The 27,776-nt window shown below is 38.1% G+C and overlaps 1 protein-coding gene across 1 annotated transcript in view; it reads left to right on the forward strand.

Moving 5' to 3' along the window:
• NUP210 (nucleoporin 210) overlaps window positions 1-27,050 on the forward strand; it is a 61,603-nt gene extending 34,553 nt beyond the window's left edge. The window contains exons 21-40 of the mRNA XM_042823387.1: window positions 2,973-3,101; window positions 3,804-3,931; window positions 4,844-4,979; window positions 5,299-5,361; window positions 5,984-6,163; window positions 7,521-7,601; window positions 8,535-8,666; window positions 8,860-9,018; window positions 9,857-9,948; window positions 11,256-11,430; window positions 15,362-15,537; window positions 17,204-17,421; window positions 17,914-18,050; window positions 18,931-19,054; window positions 19,850-19,996; window positions 21,712-21,962; window positions 22,506-22,725; window positions 23,271-23,366; window positions 23,477-23,560; window positions 24,565-27,050. Coding sequence (XP_042679321.1) covers window positions 2,973-3,101; window positions 3,804-3,931; window positions 4,844-4,979; window positions 5,299-5,361; window positions 5,984-6,163; window positions 7,521-7,601; window positions 8,535-8,666; window positions 8,860-9,018; window positions 9,857-9,948; window positions 11,256-11,430; window positions 15,362-15,537; window positions 17,204-17,421; window positions 17,914-18,050; window positions 18,931-19,054; window positions 19,850-19,996; window positions 21,712-21,962; window positions 22,506-22,725; window positions 23,271-23,366; window positions 23,477-23,560; window positions 24,565-24,665 — 2,829 coding nt within the window. The 3' untranslated portion in view covers window positions 24,666-27,050. The remainder of the gene's footprint in view (window positions 1-2,972; window positions 3,102-3,803; window positions 3,932-4,843; window positions 4,980-5,298; window positions 5,362-5,983; window positions 6,164-7,520; window positions 7,602-8,534; window positions 8,667-8,859; window positions 9,019-9,856; window positions 9,949-11,255; window positions 11,431-15,361; window positions 15,538-17,203; window positions 17,422-17,913; window positions 18,051-18,930; window positions 19,055-19,849; window positions 19,997-21,711; window positions 21,963-22,505; window positions 22,726-23,270; window positions 23,367-23,476; window positions 23,561-24,564) is intronic.
• Window positions 27,051-27,776: the final 726 nt, after the last annotated feature.

Raw genomic sequence — 27,776 nt, forward strand, 5'->3', positions numbered from 1 at the left:
CACTGGCAACCTACAGAATTTTCACAGCTGTCTGTCCAGTTCAGCTATACTTGCTTTCTGTAAGCATATAAAATAATGATTATGCACCAGTACTATTGTGGTTTTATAAGGTGTATGTGTATAGTACATAATAGATTGTGTGTCTATTTATATATATATATATATATATATATGAACACACACGTATATAATTTGAGCTCTTTATCAGTTCTAGTTGAACTGCATATTTGTGTGAAGTGTCATACGTGTCTCTTGTCACGTCTTGCTGCTCTGGTGAAATAAATTTGATTTGTAATACAGATAGTGTGTGTCTGGCAGTTTCCAAGAAATAATTAACTGCCTTTTCTGTTTTACTGCCTTACATGAGGAGTAGTGAGAGATCTGGGAGAATCCAAACTGACACATATTCACAAAAAATTCGCCTTGATGTGCGTTTGACCTCAAATGCTTCAAAATAATAGTGGAAACTATGAAAGAAATCAGGATCCATCTTTGTGGAAGTGAGATTAGAATCCACAAATCAAGCTTGTGTAAACTTTAATAACTGTCTTTATTTTGATAAACAGATAAATTTGTAGATGCTGGGGATGGAGGTTCTCCCAATAGCTATGAGGGCTGCTCCAGGACCAGTGCCTCCTATTTTTTGCTCACAACATCAGGGCAGATGTGGGTAATTTGGCAGTAGAAGTTGAACCTTCCCAACCATATTCCATTACATTTTGTTGCCATGTGACAGATGGCAGCAGAGGGGCAGTCTGGCAGAATGGCATCTGACATGAAAGTGTGTATGAAGCAAATGGGTGGAATTGAATTCTTCCATGCAAAAAATAAAAAAAGACACCCACTACTGACATGAAGTTGTTTGCTGAACGTTGATGGGGACCAAACAGTGGGTGTGAGCACAGAGGGGGTGGGTGGTGAGTTTTATTGGTAGTGACAGTGGGTTACCTCCACTAATGCAGGTGTTTAAGACCGTGGTGTGCAGGCTCCAGTTCATTGCTGTCAAGAATGCAGAACTAATGGTTGTTACTGTATAAAAAATGGTGTTTTTGTAGCTGGGAGTATGTTCTTTGAAATCATGTTATTGTGCTCTTTTGTCTGTTGCAGTTTGCGTGGAAATAAGGTGTTGCTTTTGGAGCAACCGATGTAGAGATGTCAGCCCTGTACATACATATATGTTTGACAATTATCCAACATTAACTTGAGAGTTTTTCCTGTATCAGATAATTTCATGAACGGTACTCAAATAGAGATCTAAGAAAATAGCAATTGGTTAGGGTGACACGAACTGTAGACTTAAGTTCTACATTGCAATACCATTTGTTTTAGAGAATTCAATATCCTGGTTTCGTTGAAAGAAGTAGTTGCTGAAGTGTGTGATGGAAGCTTACCATGCTGTGTTTAGAAGCAGGATTCTGTATGTTCTGTATCATCAGGCTACTCTGTTACTCCAGTTCTCATTCTGCACCTTCCTCATTATTGGTCACTTTTTAGTCCATGTGGCTTAGATAGGCAGTGAATGAATGCAGGGTATGGATCTGCCACAGCCGAGATCCAGACAGGAATCTTTGCACTGACAGTTGCAGTAGAGGGAAGTGTTCTGGCACAGTAGTGCTATGTATACATGCTTTGTGTTTACAGGACGAAGGGCAGTATCAAGATGTTCTTTACCCATTGCAGTACTGCAATTAGGCATTCCTGATTGCATAAACTCAGAATGGATAATTATGGGACAGAATTATCTAGAACTGTTATCTGAAAAGGTAACTCATATCTACAGTGATACTGGAATATGTGCTGCAGGACAGTGCTTCTGAACCCTTCAAATTATACCAGCTTTCTGTCCAGTTCAGGGTGATTTGCTATCACAGTATGTCATTCTGATTTTGTAATATCTATTAGAGTTATGTTCTGATCTCCCTATTTTGTTTTTCACAAACTTCTCTGCTAGAAGATTCAATTAAAAAGCAGTTACGCTTGACTTAATCTCAGCCCAGGATATGAGATGCACTGTAAAGTGAACAACAATAAAACTGTCTATTTGGATTGTAGAATTCATTAGACAAGAAATGAAAATGGCGCAGATCATTTGAAAGAGAATTCTTCATGAATTTATCAACAACAAATGAATTTGTACTTCACAAGAAAAATTAGTTGTGAAGGGATAAGGGGGATTTTTTCATTGTTTGGAAGTATGGAAAATATTATGAAAATATTTTGATTGTCTCTGGTGTAATGTGGGAATATTTTCAGAAGTCATCTTGGCTTGCAGATGTGGAAAAATGGATGAGATAAACTTATTTTTCTGTATTTTATACGTGGTTTAAATTCTCAGTGCTTTTTCAGTCACCTTTCCCTCACAGGGAGGTGATGCTTTAAGCAGTGCTTTAACTGATGGGTGTGTGATAATTTCAGAACGAAGCCTCTGAGCTTAAGTAAGGGAACAGTTCTGGCAAGTTAGGTTTTGTGAAGTGCAAAATGAGATTGAGTTGTTTTAACTGCCTGTTGGATATGGAGAGAGAACCTCACTTTCTAATAGTCTTAAAATCAAAAAACAAAAAAACCAAGAACCTAGAGTATGACTGAATCTCTTAGGAAGCGCTATTGGTGCTGTACAGGCATGGTCTCTAACCCAATCATTTTGTTTGTCAGTCCTTTAGGATAAAAGTTGCATTGATTGATTTGTTGTGTGTTCTTCTGATGGGGAAGGAGAATAACAGGATGCTATTAGACATCTTTCTAGATGAAAATTCTTTAATTCAATTGCTGCTCAGAGGGCATTTATACTAGCTCAGTAGTATGATACTGGTTAAATACATTCCAGTTCTTCAGTGGAAGAATTATCTCTGTTGAAGGCTTAGGGAGTTCTGCATGAAAGTGCTTCTGCCCTAAAAGGGAAAGAAATCTTGTTCTGTAAATGACAGGCAAATGAAAATAAGAACTGCTATAACAGAATTTTCTTTTGGTTGTAGGTGCATCCTCTGCTTCCGGGGTCAGTGACTGTAATGGTTCATGATTTGTGTTTGGCCTTCCCTGCACCAGCCAAAGCTGAAGTTTATGTCTCTGATATACAGGAACTGTATGTCCGAGTGGTTGACAAGGTCAGTGTCCTTGAACCAGTTGAACAGCTGATCCAGACTGCCGTGATTCCTTGTGCAGATCACGAGCATAAGGCTAAGAAGTGCACAAGGTGACACAGTGTGGTGGTTGGTGTAGTCCTCTGCTACAACTGTATGACCTCAGAGAAATAGCTTTACCTCCCTGTGCTTACTTCTCCCTCCAGATTTATCATTTTATAAGTCTTTCAGAGTATCATGCGTCTCCTACTTCATATTCAGCTCAGCTACAATCTCAACTTTTGCCTTTACACATCAATGTTAATTCATAATTTATATGAACATACTGATTTACATTTCCTGTTGTTTGAAATGCATGAGAGCTGTTCTTTTAGGAGTATGTGTTGCCCCAAGATCATTTTCTGTATGTCACGCCTTGAAAATGAACACCAAAAAAATGTCCACCTCACTTTACTTGCCAGTGTGTCTTATTCAAAATAAGTGCTGGTATTTCTGGATGTTTTAATTACATCTTTGCCAACTGAAAGACCTGAATTCATTTATTTAATCTGACAGTAAGTAAAGCTGACAGGAATTATTCTTTAAAATCAGCAGGAATCTGACCTTTGGGCCTTCTCTCTAATGCTCTACTAATAGTGTACTCTGAAAGAAAAGAACATGTATACATATAAATAAGAATCATTTTCAAAATAGAATGAGAAATGACTGGATTTGCCTGTATTTCAGGTGGAGATTGGAAAAACAGTTAAGGCTTTCATCAGAGTTCTGGATGACTCTAAGAAACCTTTTCTGGCTAAATACTTTGCTGTCATGGATCTAAAACTAAGAGCGGCTTCCCAGATTGTTTCACTGGTGTAAGTTCATGGTTGGTTTGTTTTCCTATTAATCTGCAAGTGTTTACAGGAAGAATAAGCAAAAAATTAGTAAAGATACTGTCTTGGATGTCCAGTAGCATGCAGTTACTGATCAGTGTTTTGATGATGCCGTCATTTCAAAGGTTGTCTTTTTCAGTAGACCTTCAAAGATGTGATTATCTGCTAGATGTCTTTAAAATAATTGTCAAGAAAATTGCCTAAGTTAACCCTCTAAGTCTTGTTGGTTGATGAATAAAGCTGTGCTCTTATGCTATAACATTGCATGGAGCCTCAAGCATCTTGGAAGCAGTGACTTTGCAAATTGTCAAATAAAATACTGTGCTTGTGGAGACTTCTAGTTGTATAGCTCATTCTGCCTGCTTGTTTTGAACAGGTAGGTCAAGTCCTCATTGCCTAGGAGCTTCTTTTCAAGCTCAAAACACAATGATAAAAAATCACAAAAGTTTTCCTGGACAGTTGAATTTTAGTGTTCAAATCAGTAAAATAAGCTTTCCGTTTAGATGGGGAAGTGTATGTGTTTGTGTGTACATCATGCAGCACAGCCTGGCTGTACACATCTCGCTCCATTAAAGAGCTTCAAAGTACGTACTTGAAGCCTGTGTCACTTTTGCCCATACCTATCAGGGGTTCCCTGGCAGAGTTTTGCTCTATGCCATCTAATGATCTTGTTTCACTTTCATTTCAAGTACTTCATTTTAAGAAGAAATACAGGCTATAAAGAGCTGTTTCCTGTAACCGTGACAGTTATAGATGATACATAATTGTCCTAACATACAGTCACATCATAATTCTTATGATAAAGCTGGTATGTAGTAAATTAGTCTCTTGTATTTGTTACTCATCTAATTCATTCAGCGAATGAATATTTATTTTGATATTTCTTTGCTGCAGCCCACTTGCTGAAGCCCTTGATGACCATACTGCAGCTTTCCTAGTGCACGGGATAGCCATAGGTCAGACTAGTCTTACTGCATCTGTTGCTGACAAAAAAGGACAAAGAATCAATTCTGCTCCACAACAGATTGAGGTAAATAATTTCAATTAAATATGTCTGCTTAAAAACAAACAAAGAAACAAAAAACATGTTAGCACAGGAATATTGTCATTGATATATTGTATAATGATTATTTTGCCAGAGTAATCTATTCTGCCCAGAAATCACTTTCTAGTCTGTTTCTGATTTTGGTGCTTTTCTACTGCAAGTGATGGGTGTAGTTTGCATGCTCAATTTACTGTAATTAAGCTAATAGAGAGACAGTTTTACACTAGTGACTATATGATGTTTTGTGAAATAATTTCATCAAAAGAGCACAAGCACATGCACTCATTTTCTTCTTCTTTTTGAGGTCTTTCCGCCATTTAGACTACTGCCAAGGAAAGTGACCCTAATAATAGGAGCCGTGATTCAGGTAAAGCATCTTCTAGATCTTTTTTTTCCTTTTGTTATTTCTATTTTAAAATAAATGTATACCATTTATTTTTCAGGAGTAGCTATTTAACTTTGCATTTACGCTGCATATTTGCATTGAGTGTTCTTCCCAAGCAGAAAACAGTTTTATTTGTGAGCTGCCATCCATTTGACTGTATTACCGGGTCAGAGGCTTTGTATTTGTTTGTGTCATGAGAGTATAGGCTCTTTCAGTATTGAATACCAGGAGGGTGTTAGTGAATCTATCACCTGCATGAAATTAAGCTTAGTGGGATAGTTATTCAAACAGAAACACAGAGCAGAGCTATAGCATATGGTGTGGAGAGAAAGTGAAGTCTGTTTTTTTCTTGACTTGTCTGGAATGTGTCATTATACAGAGCATCCAGCCTGTTTTTATCACTTAGCTTCATGTGCTTCCCAGTCCAACATCATGGATGAACCAGTGGGCAGAGAAAATGAGCCAGAGATTCTCTGGGGATGTTTGGACTGCCTTTTACTGAAGGCTTTGTGGTGCTGAGCAGGAAAAGATGGTGCGTTGTGATGTTTATCAGAATAAATATCAGATGATTAAATTTATTTGGTTTGTGTGCTTTTATTTGTAGATCACTTCAGAAGGAGGCCCTCAGCCTCAATCCAACATCATTTTCTCCATCACCAATGAGAAGATTGCATCAGTGAACAGCACTGGACTCATCAGAGGAGTGGCAGCAGGGAATGGGACAGTAACGGGAGTGGTGCAAGCTGTTGATGCAGAGACAGGGAAGCTGGTTGTGGTGTCACAGGTGATGTTTTTTCGATGCTGTTTGGGGCTGGAAAAGTCTCTAACTCCTTAATCTGGTTGAAAAGGGGCCACTTGGTCTTTTTGCATCAGTATTGTCATCTTCTGTATTTTCCTGAAATTTCATCTCCCTAAGGAAACTGCTGTTTCTTACTCCCTGACGTGTGAACTTATGCATTTGCTGACACAAGGGGTACCTGTACTTTAAATCTAGATTTTACCAACATCCCAAGGAGATGTCGTCAGTGGTATGTTTGATATGTGTGGGCTTGAAAAGCTCATCTAAATAAACCTTTCTAAAACGGCAGAATGCTTCTCTGCAGTCCTTCCCTGCATTGCCTTACATTTTAGGTGCACATCTTGTTAGTAGATGTCAGAAGGTGACTGTTTCCTGGAATTTGTTGTCTCTTAAGCTTATAGGCTGTGGAAAATGTTACCATCTTGCATTGCGGTTTAAATCCATCTACAGAGTTGGAGTATTGAATCCCTGAATTCCAGCTATGTCTGTCCGTGCAATTTGCTGCTACCTGAGTGTGCAGGGGCTGCCAAGCAGGCCTGTAAGGAGTGCAAGTCCCTTGGACTAGCATGACATTCAGAAGGCTATCTGGGACAGCTCGTGGCTCTTTATTTGAGGTCTAGTGTAGAGGGGTGCTGCTGCTGCAAAGCTCTGCTGCTTGAAAGATGTTGCCTGGAGGAGGTAAAGTAACTTTACAAAAAAACGAAAGGCATCCATGCATGCATACACACATGCCCTCTGTTGTGTAGGATCAGCAGTCTGCCTTGATGTTTGTCCAGAAGTGAAATGAACTTAAAAGTTAAATCTGTTATTTAGTGAGGGCCGGACCTGACTTTTCTTCCACAGCTTACTGTAGGACTAAAAGTTTACCAGGAATATCAGGATATGTGAAGAGAAGACATCAGAATACCACATATATCATACTTCTATTTTTTATTATCCTCACTGCTGTTTTTTGTTTTCATTTGCTTCTCATTCTGCTGATGTCATCTTATTTGTTTGGCTTTGTTTACCTTCTGTGATTGTAAATCCTTCTCCCAGTAACGACTGTAGTCACTGCCTGTCTGCCACCTCTCAGCTCCATCATTCATCATGGCAGGAGCTTTGAGCAGAGTGGTGACTCTGTTTTGGTTGACTTAGGTGGAATTTTTAAGTACTTCTCAATTTAGCAAGGAGATAATTCTTTTATAATCCTACTGACTTGTGTTCTGTTTTTTGTTTTTTGTTTTTTTTTGCAATAAATCATGTGATGAGAGTGGTTAGATAATAACAAATCAGCAATTAGATCTTGAAATCTCGTTCACATTTAATAAATGCTTAAAATGCCTCCGTTCTTCCTTTGTAGGACAAAGTGGAAGTTGAAGTAGTGCAGTTGACAGCTGTTAGAATTCGAGCACCAATTACACGTATGAAAACTGGAACGCAGGTGAGTTGATTTATGGTTAGCTTGTATTGCCTTAAAAACTTGACCTGCAAGTTGTGACTATTCATGATTAGATCATCTGATAATATCATCAGAGCTCTGAGCTGCCTCCTGCTTTGAGCGTTACCACTGCTGATACAGGAAACAATGTGATTTCAGTGGCAGTGCTCCAGAGCTGAACGCAGTAAAGAAAACAAATCAGGACAAGTTTGTCTTGTGTACCAGGTAATTTTCAGAAATTCACACCCAGCTAAGGAAGTGCTATTTCATCAGTTAGTGGTTCTTTCATCTTCATTCTGTGTGCAATGAAGGCTTTCCTCCTTTGTATGTTAAGAATCTCTGATGTATCTGTAAATCCACTACAGATAACATTCAGATTATTTTTAAACAAGTTGTGTTCTCAGTCTTTGTTTTTTCTATTAGTTACTTATCCAAAAATTGCCAGTGATGTGTTAAGTCTCAGGCAACTTAATTGAGTTGGGGATTAAAACCCATAAGTTGTTAAAATCTCTGTTTAGAGTTAATACGTTGACTTAATTTGGGGAGAAGGGAAAAGAAGGTTGTTGTCCAGAGCAAATTGTTAATAGGAGAGAGCATCTGGTCAAAGAATTAGAAAACATGAGTGTATAACTTAACTAAGATGAAGTGATTTGGTGCTACAAATGGAACAAATAAATGAACAAATCTTTTCTGAAGGAAAATTAGTACTTGTGTTTTGCAGAGCAGGTAGCAAATGAGAGAATCAGAACATCTTACAAGATGGTGGTCATTCAAATTTTCTGCATGGTACACCCTTGCGATGTATATATAGCCAAAAAATTCTCTTTATAAGGAGTACCGTATCTTCATCAATTAATTTTAAGTTTAATGATTTGCTCTGTGCAGGTTTAATTATCATCTTAGAATTACCTAAGAAAGTGGTTTCTCTGTTTCCAGATGCCAGTTTACGTGATGGGCATCACCAGTAGTCAGACACCTTTTTCATTTGGCAATGCAGTACCAGGATTAACATTCCACTGGTCTGTCACAAAGAGGGATACTCTGGACATAAAGACAAGGCACAGTGAGGTAATGCGTGCGTGTGTCTGTCCACAGTTGTATGCCTGTGTATCTTGGGAGAAGGAAACGCTGCACAATGGGGATTGAGAAAATACTGCTGCTCAAAACAAAGGGCCGTTGTCAGTACTGGGTGTGATCCTTCCTCTATATCAACATCAACTCTTTCCATGAGTGAAATTTTAATCACTTTCTCCTGTCCAAGGCTTCTTTTCAGCTTCCTGCAAAATATAACTTTGCAATGGATGTTTATGGCAGAGTAAAGGGAAGAACAGGCCTGAAAGTTGTTGTGAAAGCCCTCGACCCTGCAGCCAACCAGTTTTACAACATGGCAAGAGAACTATCTGATGAAATTCAAATTCAGGTACGATGATGTGATATGATTCTTTAATGCACATTTCAGAGCTGAATTAAAGTCTGTATTTGAAGCCAGGAATTTGAAATAGAGATGTAGTTTTGGCTTTGTTTTATCTTTGAGCCCTTACTGTTGTTTTATACTTTGCCTCTATTTAGGAAACTGCAAATTCCTCAACTGCTGGCAGGTTTCTGCACTGAACTGCCACATACCAGCTTATTGCCTAAATGAAATTCACAAGTTAGTTTCTGGTGTCAAATACCTGAAATTGAGATGATTTGTGTTTTGCAGTTAAGCAGTGTTACTAGAGCTGTATGAAAACCTTGGTTCTGTAGTACCTCTGTACATGTTAGTACCATTTGTGTGTAGTGCTTGCTTGTATGTCTGTGTAAGAATGTTAATTTGAATCAGGAATTGTTTCCTGAAGTGAATCTCCTGGTTGTCCCTGCTTAAGATGCTTTGAAGAGCAGTTTCAGACTATATGAAGTGGGTTCCTTGAGAAAAGCTGGAGGATGCGTTTGAGAAGGCCTTGTGCCTCTGTGGACATTGCATCCATGAGATCAGATTAGGGTGAATGTGGGATCTCCAACACAGCTTCACTTGACAAATATGCTTCATTGTTCGTACTGCTTGATAGTGCCAGTAGAACCATAGAAATGAATGCTCTTCAGAATAACATGCAGAAGATACTGTGTATCCCATTCTCAAATATTCATATCCTATGTGTAAGGTTATAAAGGTTGGTGAGTTTTTGTTTTGTTGTATTTTTGTTGTTCTGAAGATGAAATAAATGGAACTAATGACTTGCTATGTACAGCAGTAGGATAAAGTGCTTTTTATTTTCCAGGTATTTGAAAAACTTCATTTAGTCACTCCCGATGTAGAAACGGAACAGATCTTAATGTCACCAAATTCCTTTATTAAACTTCAAACAAACAGGTGAAAGACCATTTTTCACACTCTGACTTGTGTCATCAGTTTATCAAAACTAGCAATTCCGTTCAAAATAAGTTCTGCTCTTTCAATCTATTAAAAAAGGCACTGCAGTATGTCCAAATAATACACAACCATTCTGACGATGAACAAAATATTTCTGTACTCTCGGTCTTTGTCAAATCTTGTTAGATTGTAGTTCGATTTTTTTTTTTTTTTTTTTTTTTTTCCCCCCAATATGTAGGACTTCTAGAAGCTTATTTTAAAAGATGCTGAGCCAGGAAGCAGTAGCGTGCTTCCACTAGAGTTTTTATGGGCAATCAAGGCCTTATGGAAAATAGTTTTATGTATTTCTTTCACTGAGGCTGTGATTGGATTTTTGAGATGAAAATCTCTTTTTCAAATGAGATGCCATTTTTTGTAGTTCATTTTCAGGCTCGTTTCAGGCTTAATATTTGGTTACTTTTCGAAGCAATTTTCTGATTAATTCGTGATTAAGTTGCTAGGCAGCAGTTCTTAAATTTTTCTCCTATTATCTTCATTATTTATTGTTACAGCCCCTATGTCTAAATTCTGCCATCAAAAGGAATTGCGCTTTTGCCAAGAAAAGGGCAACTGAAAGTTTGAATGCTGGGCTTCTTAGGATAGAGTATTTCTATCCGAATGGAGGAGTTTGGGAGTAAGATGAAAATAATTATTACAGCATTCCGGAACTTGTGATGTTACACTCAAATGCAGCTAGTGTCTCAGGATGCCAGCTGTTGAGTTTTTGTATGAGCTCACTTTATTAATATGCAAATCCCATGTTGAAAGTTATTCCAGAAATTAACTTTGTTGGCAAAACCGTTTCCTGGAAGCTGATGAGATCTACTTAATCCTGTCCCTGACTTTACCTCTAATACCAGCATTGACCCTGCCTCTCAATATTGTTTGTAGAAGTTGACTGATGGAGCTGCACACTGCAGCCTTAGCCAATATTATTTGGGATCATGTTTGCATCAGGGAATGATGATACTGCACGGCAGTGGGCAGCAACTAGATTTCAGTACACTCCTAAACCCAGATGAGACTTCTGTCGACTGAGCTTGAGTCAGAGCTGGAAGTTTTCTTTCTTTGATTAGGGCACAGTGTTCTCAGCTCTTATTGTGAGGATATGGAAAAACAGGTATCAATTAGGTCTGTCTTAAATTTGCGTAACATATTGATGTGATTTGGGGTTTTGTTTACTTGTGGAAGTTTTGTTTTTGTTGTTATTTTCTCTTGCCTTTTGCATCTTTGTAAGTCTGATTAATTTGTGTTTTCTTTTCTTCAAGGGATCGAGTGGCTTCACTGAATTACCGTGTCCTGGATGGTCCAGATAAAGTGCCTGTTGTAAAAATTGATGACAGAGGTTTTCTTAACTCTGGGTCTTTAATAGGTTCATCAACAATTGAAGTAATCTCACAGGAATCATTTGGAATTAATCAGACCATTGTAGCTGCTGTTAAGGTATTGTTTTTCTCTTTTTCTTTGCTAGAGTCAAACTGATTTAGTTTTCTGTTACAGTGTTTATTACTGCAGCAGAGTCAGTTAACTGTACTTTAGATTTCAATTCTGAAAAATGAGGAGGAATTAATGGTCAGTTGTGGGCTTTGAAAAGAGTTTACAAGCTAGATAAGTAAAGATGGAATCCTAGCAAATTTACAAATACAGTATATGTTACAAGAAGGCCTTTGTTTACATATGCCTTCAAGGTTTGTCTTTAAAAAATAATATATATTTATCTTACAAGGTTGATCACTATAGAAGATTCTTCTGAAAGAAAAAATGCTACTGTTATAGGCTTGCGTTTGGTATTACACAAAAAAGGTAGATATCTGGGTGATGAATACAACATCTCTTAGAAAACATGATACCTCAATTTTCTAGATATCAGATGTAACTGTGCAGCTCCAAAATATGGCTTTCACCTCTCCTTCCCACCAATTCAGATTTTGTACAATGAGAGCTTCTGCATGAGAAGGCATGCCTTATCAGATGCCACAAGTTAGCTGATGTTCCCTGTGTTTGGTGGGCTAGCAAGGAGTGTGTCCAGATTGCGCCAAAATATGAATCCTTAGGGAAATACAGATATGTAGCAAAACTCAACAATTCATTTTCAGGCAAATTAAATGTCTTTCTTACCCAAAACTTCATCTTTTAAACTGAATGCCGTTAGACTAAGTATACTGCATCCTACTGATGGGGCATTTAAGACTGAGGGGACATATGGGTCTGTTCAACCTGAGAGAACGAAGACTGAAGGAGGATCTGACAAATGTTAATGAACATCTGAAGGGAGGTGGGGAGGTAAAAGAATGAGGCTGGAATATTCTTGGTGCTGCATAGCAGTAGGACAAGGAGCAGTGGCCTAAAATTTGAACGTAGGAAATTCCATACTGAAATGCTGAAGAACTTCTTTATGGTAAGGATGGCAGAGCACTGGAACAGGCTGCCAGCGAGGTTATGGAGTCTCCTACAGTGATATTCAAGGCCTGTCTGGATACCTACCTGTATGTCTTAGTGTAAGGCACCTGCTGTAGCAGGGGAGTTGATGAACTCGTTGATCTCTTGAAGTCCCTTCCAACCTCTGCAATTCTGTCATCAGTCCTTTATTTCTGTTTGAAAGTCCTTGTCCCAGGAACTTTATTCATCTGGCAGCGTGAGCCTTGAGATACCCACTGCTCCACTTCCTCATATCCCTTTTTACACTGTCAGCATGTTTCCAGTATGTCCCAGCTAAAAGAGAAACACAGTTAAAGTGCTGACTTCAAATTATTTGTGAGTTAGTTATCATAATCACTGGGAAATGGCTTGATTGTGTCTTTTATTATTAATCTTCTTTTACCATAATGTTCAGATTTGTCTGTAGAACAACACATCCTGGGAAGAGAATGAAAAAAGAAATGATGGCTTGGTTTCACTAATGCTACTCCTGCTGCTAGGTGGTGGCAAATGAATACGTACCGCTCTGTAATAGATGACCTTGTTTTCTCCCTTCACGGCTGGATCTAGCCAGTGAAAGACATCTAATGACTTGGGAGATGGCTCAAATGACATTTAGTCAGCATACGGAGGTACTGAAGTTGAATTCTCCCTTTGTGCATTCTTTCCATGTAAAGTTATGATATTGCAGATTTGTGGAGTCAGTGCAGTACAGTTTTAAGTCTTCAATCTTTCTAGTAAAAACATCTCTGTTCAGCATCTTGTACAACAGAATTGTTTTCCTGTACTTACTAGAACCATCCTAGTTTTTATGGAAATAGCATTTTTAACCCCAAAAAACCTCATAAGTTCAGAAATTACTGTTGTCTTCTGCTTATATACGAAGGACTTGTGTGGTTTGAGTGGTTTTGCTGAAGGTCACATATAAAAACTTGTGACAGAGCAGCAGATAAGTCTGAATCTTGTGTTACTGTAAGGCAGAGTTTTCTCCTTCATGCTGTCCTTCCTTACCATAAGTTCTTGTTTTGTCTATGTTTCTGTTTGCAATTAAGACCCAACCTGCTGTAGCAGCATCACCTTATGCTTAGACCTTCAGCTTTGCTCAAAAACAGATTCACATAAGTCAGGGAGGACAGTGGAAGTAGAGAGTGACAGTATGCAAAGCCTTAGCATAGAAGCAAGCTATGTGCAGCCTTACTGGTAGTGCTCGGTTGAATATATATATTTATATTTAAATAGCAAGTACTTTAAAAACACAGATGTTTTAACAGTAAATAGCTGTTTTCATCAATATTACATCTAGAACTTGTCCCTTGTGGGTTAGTTTCTGAAATCTTAAAGTAAAGCCAGCTGAAAATCTGCCAGGGAAATAGCGTTTTTGTTTGCTCGTTGCTTCAGCTCTTGTTGGGCAGATGTCTGTGCACTGATATTTTAACTCTGTATATCAGTTTGTGGAGTAGACAGTTGTGTGTGCTGATATTTTAGCCACTTTTTTTTTTTTTTTTTTTTGAAGTGCACCAGAGATGTGATTTGCTTGAGGCCAAATTTGTTCTTTCCCTTTTTAAGTTTTGACATGTACATCTTCAGATTGCAGGATTGTACATTTTAGCTTGAGCCTCTTAGGTCAGAATAAAGGGAATTTCCTACAAGATATGCTCGAGGGCTTCATTTAAAATAGTTTTATATATATATATTTGAGTGTTTTGGCTTCTCTTTCCTTCCATTACTTGTTTCCCAAAAGCTGTAACATAAAGAATAGGTAACTTTCTCTCTTTTGTTGTGCATTTTTGTTAGTTAACTCAGCTAAGTTAATCAAGAATAGCGGTGCATTTAAATAAATAGAAAGTTTTAAGGTCTTTATCTGGAGATGTACTTCCTTCAAAGGAGTGATGGTACAAAAATACAGGGGGGTGCACGTGTGTCTGTCAGATCTCTCCAGAGAACTTAAGAGTAGAAGTCCCGAACTTCGGTCTTGTTTGAGGAGAGGTAGCAAAATGCAGCCTGCTGACCAGCTAGGATCTGTCAGATGCTAGCCCTGACTGCTCTCATCTCTTACACTTCTATCAGTCTGAGCTGTGTTAGACCACAGCAGGCCTGGCTGAGTGGCAGCGGTTCGTAGTCTGTGGTGCTATTCCACTGGGATCATGGGAGCAGCTTTGCACTTATGGCTCCTGTGTTCTCCTCTGAGCAAACCTTCTCCCAGGCAGAGCCAAGGCTGTTAGAATTTGCCCACATCATCTCAGTTGTCTCACCCAGCTCAGGGGAATTGGGCAAGCAGCCACTGTTTCATCCCCTTACTCTCACAAACACTGCAAGTTATTCCTGGTAACCGAGGATTGAATTATTGGAGACCTACTTAGAGAGAAGTCTTGGGAAATATTGTTCCCTTGTGAACCCAGGAAGGCTTAACAGTTTTTCCTTATATGATAACAGTGTATTTTCTGAGGTCTGCGTTAGTATTCTCTTCTTCAGTTCCCAGTCCTATTTCAGAAAAACAACAAGAAACGTCTGGTTGGAGGGTGCAAAGAAGACACGCTCCTTGTGGTGGTGGACAGTGTCAAGACAAGATGGAATGCACACACAAATTGAAGCACATAAAACTCTGTGAATGCAGGGTAGCACTGAGAGGGCTGTCAAACGATGACACCAGTTGCCCAGAGAGATTGTTGGCTCTGTCTTACAGGTTTTTGAAATCTTACTTCTGGGTGTCTGGCTGTAGGTAACTCTGCCTGACTGGAGTGGCTTAGCTTAGGCAGCCTCCAGAGGCCCATATTAACCACAGCCATTCTGTGAAATATGTGTATGAGTAATAAAAGTTACATGTCTCAGTACTGTTAGATGGTTAAACATACAGGAAGTGATTGCTGAAGGAGGCTTTGCATGGTAAGAATGCTTTTAGATCTGTTTTTATAGAGGCATCAGAAAAAGGAAAATCTTTCACTCGATGTTTTTACAGGTCTACCCCATCTCATACCTAAGAATCTCCATGAGTCCTATTCTGCGTACACAAACCAAAGAGGCATTACTGGCTCTACCCCTGGGTGTGACACTGACGTTTACAGTCCATTTTCATGACAATTCTGGAGATACTTTTCATTCACATAACTCTGTGCTCAACTTTGCAACAAACAGGTAGGCATCTGCTGTTGGATTTAATTACAGAGAGCACATAATGCCAAATGCACATAGGCAAGGCAAGGAACAAAAATTGCTCCAAAGATACCAGTTGAAGATACAGCTTCGACTGGGATTACAAAAGAAAGTTTCATCTCTGAGGTCTTCAGAGGCAGTGTGGAAGAAAGAAGAGTTTCAGTTTGTAATCGATATTGTCTGGCAAATGGAAAGTTGCTCAGATAAGTGTGCTCCCTAGTGGGGCCTGCTGGGGTACATTTCTGCTTTAAGTGACTCTGAATCATCAGACTGCATACATCAGCAGCCTATATAAACAATTGATCTCATTAACATTTGTTTCCTCTTGCCTCTGCTCCTCTCCTTTTCTTTTAGAGCCTTGTTACACTGACTCATGTCTTATATAAGATTTTCTGGTTCAGGGGCTGTCTCTTCAGATAAGCTTGTACAGTCTTCATATGGCAAAGCCAAGCCTCACGCAGACTTCTTTTTGCCTCAAAAACTAATAAATATCACAAAACAACCTTCTCTGGTCAGAAGTAAACTGTCATTAATTTCATTACTGTAACAATGAGTTTTTTGCACAGCATGTCGTGGTTACAGCAGGACAAGGAGAAATGTTTTTAAGTTGGGGGAAGGAGGATTTAGGTTGGATGTCAGGGGGAAGTTCTTTACTATGAGAGTGGTGAGGTGCTGGAACAGGCTGCCCAGAGAGGTTGTGGATGCCCCATCCCTGAAGGTGTTCAAGGCCAGATTGGATGGGGAATGGGGCAGCCTGGTCTAGTATTAAATGGGGAGGTTGGAGGCCCTGCATGTGGCAGGGAGGTTGGAGATTCATGATCCTTGAGGTCCCTTCCAACCCTGGCCATTCTGTTACAACTCAGATCATGATTCAGAAAAACGGGGTTGAGGTCAGAGAGGGGAAGGAAGTTGAATGCAAGATTTTCTGTCTTTCTAAATGAACCTAAATGATCTGCAGAAATTTCTGATGCTTACAGAGGTCTGTGAGTTAGCAATACCATTGCTTACCAGCTTGTTGTGCCAGAGCTGCATCGGCACAGGACTGATAATTAGCCCTAAACACAGAAGCATTGCTCATTAACCTCAGGTGCAGCACTCCAGTGACCCAGCTGTATTCATCTCAAGACTTTGACTGCTGTCTTTGTGGTGCTGCCAGGGTTGGAAGTCTTTGTGCTGTGTATGCTTAAGTTCTTTGTGTTAGTTCACTGGGGAGTGCTGAATGTTAGGAAATATCAGATCTTGTAATCAAATTTGATTTAACTTTGTAAAGACGTGGTTGGAAAGCTGCATGTTGCTGCTATAATTTGTTTCCTTATTGGCTCCCTGAGAAGAAAGAAAAGAAACAACCTAATTTCTAAAATTCTACTCTTCTTAAAATTAGGGGAAGAGTTTTCATACATTGCTATAACATTAGTATTTCTTCAGCATAACCACATAGGAATGGTTATGAAATTTACCTCACTAACACCTAAATCATCTTTCCATTTTCCTTATTCTGTCCCTGTTCATTAGAAGATAACCATCAGAGGAACGCAATATGCACCGTATGAAAACAGTGTTTGTGCATGCTATCTGTGGTAGAAATGAAGACATTAGCAAACTTACCTTTTTTAAGAAAAACAGTACTTTCTTTTGTGCGTTTATGTAGAGATGACTTTGTACAGATTGGGAAAGGAGCCACAAACAACACATTTGTGATCCGGACTGTAAACGTAGGCTTGACCTTGCTTAAAGTCTGGGATGCTGAACACAGTGGAATTGCAGACTACATCCCCCTTCCTGTGCAGCACGCCATTTTTCCTGAACTCACTGATGTGGTTGTAGGTGATGTCCTCTGCTTCAGTACTTCATTCACAAACCAAGAAGGTAAGTGGCATTTCAGTCATTCTGTTTATGCAGCTATAAAATTGACATCAGTCTGACTCCTTCTCAGGAAAACTAGATGCATAATTTATGATGTTTTCTCAGAATCAAATGTCACTGTTCTTGTTAATGATAAAAATAGCTTTGATCAGCTCTTCTAATTTTAATTGTATCGTGCAGTATGTTGGCTGTATGGAATCTATGAGCGTCAGACTTCAGAGTTTTCCATTCTGTTGGCTTGAAAGGCTGTTATTTTTTTTTAAATGGGAATGGTGCAAAGAAGCTATCAGGATGGTTTAACTTCACTCTCTGTTTGTAATTCTTAGTGTTAACAGATTTTTGTCCAGGTACTTGCAAATTACATGTCTGAGTTTGTGACAAAGCAGATCAGTGCTGCCCATACAATGGGTGTGCGCACAAAGACACCACGTAAGTTTATGTCACTGGGGCAATTCACTCTTTCTTGTGCAGTGTACAAACTGTGTGTCTTTACAGGCCTGCCAGGGATATGGAGCTCTTCATCAAACAGTGTGCTTCAAATCGACTCCAAGACTGGTGTAGCTGTCGCAAGGGATTCTGGTGTTGCCACGGTCTATTATGAGATTCCTGAATTACTTAAAACGTACAGAGAGGTAAGATATTGCTAAATCTTACCAGAACTACTGGAGTTTGTTTGCTTCAGCATGTGCCCTATGAGTTTTTTGTTATATGTAGAAATAAGTATACTATGTATATATTTATGTGGTTTATTATTTATATGGTTTATCTAGTTAAATGAAAAATAAATATAGAAATTTAAATTATTCATTTCAAAAGAGAAAACCTTAGAAATGCATAAGTATGCTTTCTAACTGCTAGGCAGAAACATGTATGTCAAAAAATATCTTGGTTTTTTTTAAATCACCTATGTTAGAATAATCTGAGATCAGTGGTTCCTGCTTTTAGCTCATACTGTTCCTATACTGTACATTTGATTGCTTAGCTATGGTGTTTCTAGATTCTAGACAACTTTTTAAGTTCAGGCAGAAATGTCAGCAAGAAGTTTTAAGTAATGTACTGTATTATGAAGTATTGCTGATCAGAACTATTTGATTAATTTTTTTCTACATTGCAGTTGTACTTTTGATGCAATTCACTGCATCATCCTGACATAAGCACCTTTATTTATTTATTTAATTATTAATTACTAAATTAATTATTATTTATTAATAATTATTTATTTAATTTTTAAAAATTGAATTCACACTTAAAACTTTATGCCTGTTGTGTGGGGTAGATAAAAAAAATAAAAATGTTTTACTAACTTAAATTGCCTCAGGAGGCAATTAGTAAAATCAGCGAAATTCTGTTTATTTTATGAAGACCAACGCAAACTCCTGGAGCTTTATCTGTTTTGTGTAAAAGGGTGAGTGCTCCACAATCAGTCCAATCTCGTTTTGCCTCAATTTCTTCTGCTGGTATTTTGTTTTTTAATACAGTTTTTGTTAAAAATGTACTTCATCCTTTATTCAGGTATTGATTAACATACCTCAGAGGACTACAGCAATGCATGTAAGTGGAGCGAAAACCAGCTTACGAGGAGTTGCAGCCTCAAAAGTAATAGTTTTGATTGGAGAAAGAAATAAAAATTTGCAAGGTATGATTTGAAAAAATATATATATATATACACACATTAAAATTTATTGCATAGTATGTTTGTATATTCATGATAGGTGTGGTTTTGAAGGGCCTGTGAAGCTGGTGTAGGAATTTCTCCATGAACCTGTAGTGCATATCCAGGCTCCCGGGAGCTCTGAGAAGCTTAGGGCCAGGTTCTGAGCCTGTTATGATCTCACGATTGATACAGTAAGCAGATAATGGAAGGGTTGCTTTTGATCATATAAAAAAATAGTTAAGAGGCAATTGGCTGAATATTAGCTTCTATATTTAATTCCGTTTGCCTTCTCAGTAAGGTAAGCATGCTCACTAAGGTTGACAACTTCATTAATATTTTTTAATTTTTTTATTTTCATTATTATTTTAATTATAAACATCTTGCCAGAAACTGAAATATGAATCAAGGCTCCATGATCACATAAGCTATCCAGCAGGCACATCTGAGCTGAAAATCCTCTCTACTTCATTCTTTCCTGTAATCAAATTATTCCTGTCACATACGTGTGCATATGAATTTGTTTTGTATCCATATATATGTAGATGTACGTGTGTTTGATAGATATATGCATATATATAACTGTAAAATCTTCATTTATTCTCTCTTTTGAGATTAGATATAAGATAATTTAAGGTTATCATAACCTTGTGAAACTAGCTGGAAATAACAGACAGCAGTTCTGTTTTGGAAGGTAGGAGAACACCTTGCTATTTCAGGCTGTTTGCTTTTTTTTTCATAGGGAAGTCCCATATTTACTTTTTTTTTTCTTTCCCTTAGGGGAGTGCTTGCCTGCTCAGATTGAAGCCATTGCTGAATTGCAACCACAATCCATTATCAGTTGTCATGTAAAATTTGACAGCGATGCATTTGACTTTCCAGCACATGATGTATTTATAGCAGAACCTGGATTTGATGCAGTTTCAGGTAAGATAAGAGAAGGTGCCATGCTGTAAGCAGACACTTGGAATTCTGCTGCAGTGTAGTCCAAATGCAAAAACAGATTTTCTTCTGAAGCCTCTGAGGTTTGTTGTTTTGGATCTCAGCTTCAGTGAGTCCCTAATGTGCATTCTCCTTGTTTAGTTCAAGAGTTTTCTGCATTTGATAATGACACTGATATGTTTTCTGGAAACCAGTGGTGGCCCATTCTGTATTTTTATTCCACACTTACTACTATAACTCAAAAAAACCTCTGCTTTATACAATGCTGAGGAAGTCTTTTGTGCAGAGGGACAACAACAAACTTTGATGAACTTTTCAATTGTAGTGACAACAAATTTAGGTCAGAATTTTGTAAATTACCATTATTTTTTATAGACATGTGGGCAGTCTAATGGTGCTTTGATACAGAAGTGACAGTATTGCAAAATGTAGGCATTATACACCAGTTGCACGCTTTTTTATAACCGGGTTGCACACTTTAGAAAGCCAGTAGCTGTGATATTGTACTCCAGCTGAGTAGTTTAAAAATAGAAATTAAATAAGAAGTACCTTGCATGTGGCTTAACTCAGAAAAGTGTCAGGCCCCATATTTGTTAAGTGATACAAAGTTTAGTTTGAGTATACTTGCTTGGTTTCTTAGACTAAGCAAAACACTTCCTTCTTCAGCTGCTTCAAATGAGCACTCCAGTGACAAACGTTCCAAAGTTGGAAAGCTTTGCAGTAAGAAAGAGCTTGTAGGTAAATGTATGTAGATGTGTTCTTGCTAGACATCAATAGCTTTGCTATATACTGAAGTGTGGTAGAAGACTGGGGTAAGAAAAGTAATCACGAGTTTTTGTCATCTGGATGTCAAGGATCATTAAATCTCACTGAATTATCCTTGCAGTCAAAAACCATTTGTATTGGTTGTTGACCTTTTAGAAGTGCTGCCACTGTTATTGAGGTATAACTAACCTTAATTATTAAAATGAGAAAAAAAATAGTTTAAAAGCGAAAATCTGTTGAAAATGATGCGTTTTGAATTCCGCAGTCTAAACATTTCTAGAACTTACAAAGCTTTCATGCTTCTTTGCAACCCAAGTGCTATTTCTTTTTTAAGAAAGCTAGAATTCTTACATACTTCCAAAACAACATGAACTGAGACTTGAAAGGGGGGGAAAATTACCAGGTACTGTGGAAATAGAATTAATATTGTGAAAGTTGTCTGCAGCGTGTGGTTCATTACTACAGGATGACTTTTAGAAGAACCATGAACTGTATGGAAGTGACATAAATTGTCCAGTGAGTTAGTCCTTAACCCATTGTTTAAAACACTACTGCACACTGCATAATAGTGGCTGTCACTGGTACTTTGTAAGGGAAAGAAAATAAGGGTATAAAATAGTTAGTTAGCCAAGCTCTGCTTGTTACTTGTGCTTTGAATCTTCCATACTGCAGGAGGGTTTTTTACTACAGTTACCTCAATGCTTAGTGTAGGGCAAAAATTGTGTTGCTTTAGTGCCAGGATTGTGATGCTTGGGTGAGTGATGCACTGTGTCCAGTTCACCCACCTGTTCCTAATTCCATTTGAATCTTTTAGTTCTTCTCCAAAGATGTCACAAAGATCCTGTTCTGTGTGGAGGGAGGGGAAAAAAAAAAGCAAAACAGCTCCAAATCACCAAAAAGAGCAATTAACAGTCACACCTTCTTTGTTTTTGTAGGACATTACACATGTTCCATCACAATGCACAGGCTTACTGACAAGCAACTGAAGCATCTCAGTATGAGTAAAACAGCGCTCAGGGTTACGGCTTCAATCCGAGGCAGTCGTTTCTCTGGAGAACAGATTGGCACTGAGGTGCCATTCAATCCTGGGTTTTATGCTGACCAAACAGAAATGCTTTTAAGTAATCATTATACAAGCGCTGATGTGAAAATATTTGGTGCTACTGAAATTCTTGATACCCTGGAGGTAAGTGTATTGCTGGAAAATATTAATCACTGTTGGAAAGCATTTTGAACTGTTACATGCAACTTTCTAACCAAATAGACTGTGCCACATTTGCCATCTCAAGATTGTTTTTGAGATGATTTGGAAATGTTTATCTTTATTGTATTGCTCCCTAGCTTTCATTTCTGCTTCAGTCTAAAAGAATTGTTAGGCTTACCTTTGTGCTAGCTGGGATGCATTAAGTAGAACAGACTGGGGAGTAGAAAATCTGCTTGATCCCTAGTGGCAGGGGTAGCTGTTTGCCCACCATTCACATAGCCCAATAGAAGATGCTTTCATGTGTTTGGCTGATGCGCAGAAATAGCAGTTCCTAGGTCAGTCTTAAAAATCAGGAGTGAAATGATGCAAGTATGAGTGTAATATTACAATCAAGTCTAGTTCCTGCTGAGAGGTGAGTTGCCCTAGGTTTGTGGAACAACATTTTTCTGAAGCACAGCCTGGGAGTTGGATGTGTGCTGTGTTTCTTCAAGTGGTCTTTTCAGGTTGTTTTTTTTTCCTTGGCAGGTGAAATGCGGGTCACCAGTGGTGAAGGCGTTCGAGAAGGAGAAATCCTATGGGCTGCCTAGTTACATAGTCTACACTGTTAGTCTGTCTGACCCAAGGGTTTCAAGCCAGGGATCCTTATCAACTGCTCTAACTGTCTCTAGTCCTGTGACTGACCAGACTATCACTATTCCAGTGACAGTGATTTATTTGACTGACAGAACCAGCGCACCAGTGAGACGTAAGCTTATCTCTGGACTTCATGTGCCGGAATAAAAGTATAAATTACATTAGTGTTTGAGATGATAAAATCTGGTGTGTTAAAATCTGAACTGACAGCTCACGTTATCATTGACATTCAAACAGCTCGCTGTGACCAGAAGACTTCAATGCTATTGCTCATTAAAACCAAAGCAGAATATATTTTCCTCCTGGGCCAGCCCAAAATAATCTGACGTCAGCATAAATATCCCAGTGTTAAAGTATCCAACAGTGTTTATTTGCTTTGCTTCTATTTACTCTTAGAACAAAAATGATTAGCAAATTGGGCCTGAGGAGAATAAAAAAAGACTGCATATCAATGTCTTAATTTATTATTGGTAAATTTGAAGAGTGCATTATAGATGGTCGTTAGTATTGAAATCATGCTAAGTTGATTAAGTTTGTTTAGAATAGCTACTCAAACTGAAGGAGCCAAAAGAGAGTGAAGAAATAACTAGTAAAGCAGATTGGAGAGACAAGGTGCTCTTGTAACTTTATATTGTTCTTTCTTAATTGGTTCTACAGATGGAGCAAGTCTATTCCAGCACTTTCTTGATTCCTATCAAGTAATGTTCTTCACACTTTTTGCACTATTAGCAGGGACAGCTGTTATGATCATAGGTAAGAGAATAAAAGATCACCAATTTTTATATAACTCCATGCAATACTTTAGTAGTGAGATATAATGGAAAAATGTCAGTACTAAGTCATGTTTTCTAACTGTCTTGCAGTCTATCATGCAGTTTTCTCACAAAAAGAGCAGCACACTCATCCAGCGTTTATCCCAAGGACACCTCCTCAACACAGCCATAACAGTAAGCAGATGTTGTCCAGTTACAAATGAAGTAATTGATTAGTCTAGATACTGCATTTGAATTGAATGCAGGGATGTATGCCTACTAGTCTATATTCTGAGTTAAATGACAAGAGGCACTGTGTCAGTTCCTGGAAAATTTGTTGTTACTCTCCCCTCCTGGTTCCCCCAGCTGCCCTTTTCTCCATCACTAATCCTTTTGAAACTCCTGTCACATGTAGCAACATTGGAAATGAGCATGCTAAAAGCCTGAGAATTAATGAAAATCACCAGGTGGCTAGAGGAGAGATCCACAAGGATCCAAGGGCAAGTAAAGCAGCAATCAGTTGCTGATACAGTATGCTTGGCAGCAGCTGACTGGTTGCTCCATTCATGTGACATCAGCTGAGCTGCAGCATGGCTGCTTTTCTTTTGCTATCAGCAAGCTGTGAGGTTCTGGGAGCTGGAGCTCCTGTAAGAGGCGGGAAAGGGCAAATATTAGGGGGATGAAGGGCACAAATCTATGGAAGACTTAGTTATGTTGCTCAGGAAATAATTTGTTACTTCATTAGAAGTAGAATGTAGAATCAAACTTTCAGAAGCATGTAAAAAAAAAAAAAAAAGCCTGTTTGTTGCAGAAGTCCATGATGAACAGTAGCAAATAATGTACACATTATTACAAATGTAGTTAAGATGTTAGTCCTACAGTCCTACTTGTAAAAATATCTGATACTTCAGATAAAATATGACAAGTTCAACCTGAAAGCTGTTTGCTGAAGTGAAATGTATTGTGCCCTCCTCAGAAAGCTTTGTTAATTCTTTCATTTCTTAATGAAAGACCTACTAGGTTTTGATACGTGTAGGATCTCTCCTCAACAGGCAGTAGGCTAAATTCAACTCAGAATGGATTGTTAGACTCGCTTGCCAGGTGTTCCAGCAGATGATGAGTGGCAGTTATTTTTTTTTTCCTACTTCCTCCACCAATCCTAAGTATGATTGTTTTTCTCATTTTCCCCTTCTTTTTAGGTTTCTCTGTATCACCTGTGCTTTCCTTCAGCCCTCAGACCTCAAGCAGGAGAACAAGCCCATCAACCACACTCTGGAGCACTGATTATGGTTCACGTTAGGGAAAGAGCACTTTTCATCATGAACTAGGACTGAGGTGGACTAGAGGGAAATAGTGCCTTTGAGGATAAAGCTTTTGCAGTTTGATGCAACTCACGTAATCTCTTGAAAATAACCAGTTTCTTTTTTCCTTTTTTCTAATATTTAGAGCTCTTTGCATTTTTTTATGTACTTCATTTCTCTACAGTTTATTTTACCTGCTGCTTTACGCAAAGTTGATGAGGATGAATGGACAAAAAGCAGTGTTCATGCTAAGCTAGCTATCTTGCGATTCAAGCAGTTAGAAATTGTCTAAGTGACAGTGACCCAAGTTTATTTACTCTTGCAAAAATTAACTTTCTGTTTTACTAGGATTTTAAAAAAGGGAAATAGAAAAGCAGGTTAAATGTGAGCCAAAAATATGAAGGATTGTGTATTTCAAGTTACTTAATTTTGATTTGGACTCAGGAATGTACTGCACTGATAATTGTTCTTATGTTTAGCCTTACAATGTGATTCATCATCATAATTTGCTGTTTAAACATCAGGAATGCTGGAACAACTGTGAACAGATTTTGAAGTGTTTTTTTTTGCTTTGTTTTTTAACCAAAAAAAACTTAAAAAAAAAAAAAAAGTCTTACGAGTGTGGCTTCTGTGGGGTACAGCTGCAGTGTTCCTGTCTTGTTACTGTGTAAGCACTTTTTTGGATTGGGAATGTGAAAGCATGTGCCTTCTAAGAGGATTTTCTTCTAGTAGTAAATGGTTTTAATTGGAGGCAATTATTTTACCTGTTGATGATTAAAAATACATTTTATATTAGTTATTTTACACATGGAAGTACCTCAATAAAAACTGAGCCACCTCTTGTTACCACTAGTTACCTGTTGCACTGGAAAGTAAGTGGTTTATTTCATACTTAGAATGAGTGACCTTTTCAGTTGGCTCAATCTGCTTATCTCTAGTGTGTTTGTGTACATAATAATACAGTCACATCCAGAATTAATTTAAACTATACCGTGAAACGTGACTGGTATGACCAGACTGAGGAATATTTGTACTTGAATATCCTATCATTAAGAGTACATTTATAGATCTTTTAAGTACAGCATAGCATTTCAGTGCATAAGAATTATTTTTTTTAATTGGTTTATTATAGCTTTTTTCCCTGTCTGTGAGGACGCACAGAGTTAAAATGCACAATTCAGGGTACATCAGAAAGTATTTTGCTATATTAGGCAGCTGATCACTGTGTATGTGCAGATAAATTTTGCCTTCTAAGCAAGATGGCAATGAGGTCTGGTGACTAGAAATTCTTTTTAAGTTGATTTTGAAAAGGATTGGATGGGGACTTGTTGTAATACTTGGTCCTTATACTTCCCTGAGGACAGAAATTATTACCTCAGTTGGAATTCTTCATTTGGGAAATTATCATCATAATCACAGTAACTTTAATATGCAGACAGTATTTCATAGCTGACAGGTGAGGAATTGTTTACATATCAGTAATATCAGTGTCAATTGTGAATAATATTCTGGGTGTGCAAACTCCCCTAAGGACCATAATGAAAGTGATCTCATGCAAAGTGTGAAGAATTAGGTGGAAAAAAAATTTGAAGGAATGGATTGCAAACAGTCTATGGTATATATTTTTGGTTTCATACAATATTACAGAAAAAAAACACTGTTACGTTCTGAGTATTGTATAATTTATTTTCTAGTTTTGGAAAATGTGTGCCTTACATGCTACTACTAAAAATGGACAATTTGGTTGTAAATAATCATTTGTATCTGTATTATTTAATAAAGTTTGTAAGAATCCTTCAGTATACTGCTGACAAACTTTCCTTTTTGTGGCTACTCAGAATTTGGCATGTAATTCTACTAGCTGTACTTCCTCTTCTGTGTTTCGTGCCCAGCTTTTGTGAGTATACCTCTCCTTCCACAACACCAGTGCAGTAATAAGCCATTCTCTCATGAATGTTTTTGTGTTGGCTTTTTTTTTTTTTTTTTTTTAAACAATACAATTGCCTCTGCTCCTGGTATGAGAGGAAGATGTCTAGCTGTGAAGCCACGTGTATGTCTTAATGGTTGAAACAGAGAAGATGGGGAAAGTCATACAGGATAGCATCAAAACAACTTTTGCATTAACATGGATCACTAGAAGAAGTGCTACTCTTACACTGTTACTGTTGTGTTAATGTGGTAATTGCATTGATTAACAGAGTAGTCTTGTTAATGTGTTATTGTGCATGTTGTATGAACTGTAGAGGTAAAATGCTTATATATAGAACATAGCTGGAGAATGAATGAGGTAAAGCTTTTGGATATATGGCCTTAATGAGAATGGAGGTGAGTGGAAGCTAGTTGTCTCATCTTAAATCTTAAATAAAAAACATGGTGTGATGTTATATTTTGTAGTGATAGATACATATATATATATATATATATTTAAAAAGTCTGTTAGGAAGTGGCTGAGAACCACTGTCTCGAGTAGGTGTCCATGGTATATATCAACTCAGTCATTTCATATTCTTGCAGCCCCTCAATATCTGCGTGATTTTTTAGTCATACTTTTTCACATTTATCAGTAATGTAATGATTTTAAAGTATGCTGACAATTTTTTCATCTACTGTTTCTTATCAGAAGCTTTTTTCATTTCCACTAAGTGTTGTCAGTTCTTACTGAAGTCAGTGATGGTGGCTGAGGAAGCAGCTCTCGCCCCTTTCAGAGACAAATGAAAGGGCTGTGGACATATTAATGCCAATGTGATAAACTTTTTGGAGATGCTCCCAGGAAAGGTTTTATTCCCCTTTTCCTTTCACTTCCCATTCAGCCTCCCAGTTCAGTGCTGAATGTCCTGACACACGTTGCTCCAAGTGCTGGGGATACTTTGGCGAATGACCACTGTCTATTTCAACTTTTTAGGCAAGTAATTGCAGTCTCCTGGCATACATCTTTATGAAGTGCCATTTGCCACAAGCAAGAATCAGAGGGGGATGTTGAGAAGGAAAAAAGCGGGAAATGAAGAACTGGAATGGGTCGGGTGGGAGCCAATCTACTCCAAGAAGTGATGAGGCTTTTGACTTCAGAACACTCTTCTGGTCTGTCGGAGGGTGGGATCTGGTGAGATGCC

This window comes from Centrocercus urophasianus, unplaced genomic scaffold, assembly GCF_019232065.1.
Source record: "Centrocercus urophasianus isolate 14NV4802_14NV808 unplaced genomic scaffold, USGS_Curo_1.0 seq_22, whole genome shotgun sequence".
In the NCBI taxonomy this organism is placed as follows: Eukaryota; Metazoa; Chordata; class Aves; order Galliformes; family Phasianidae; genus Centrocercus; species Centrocercus urophasianus.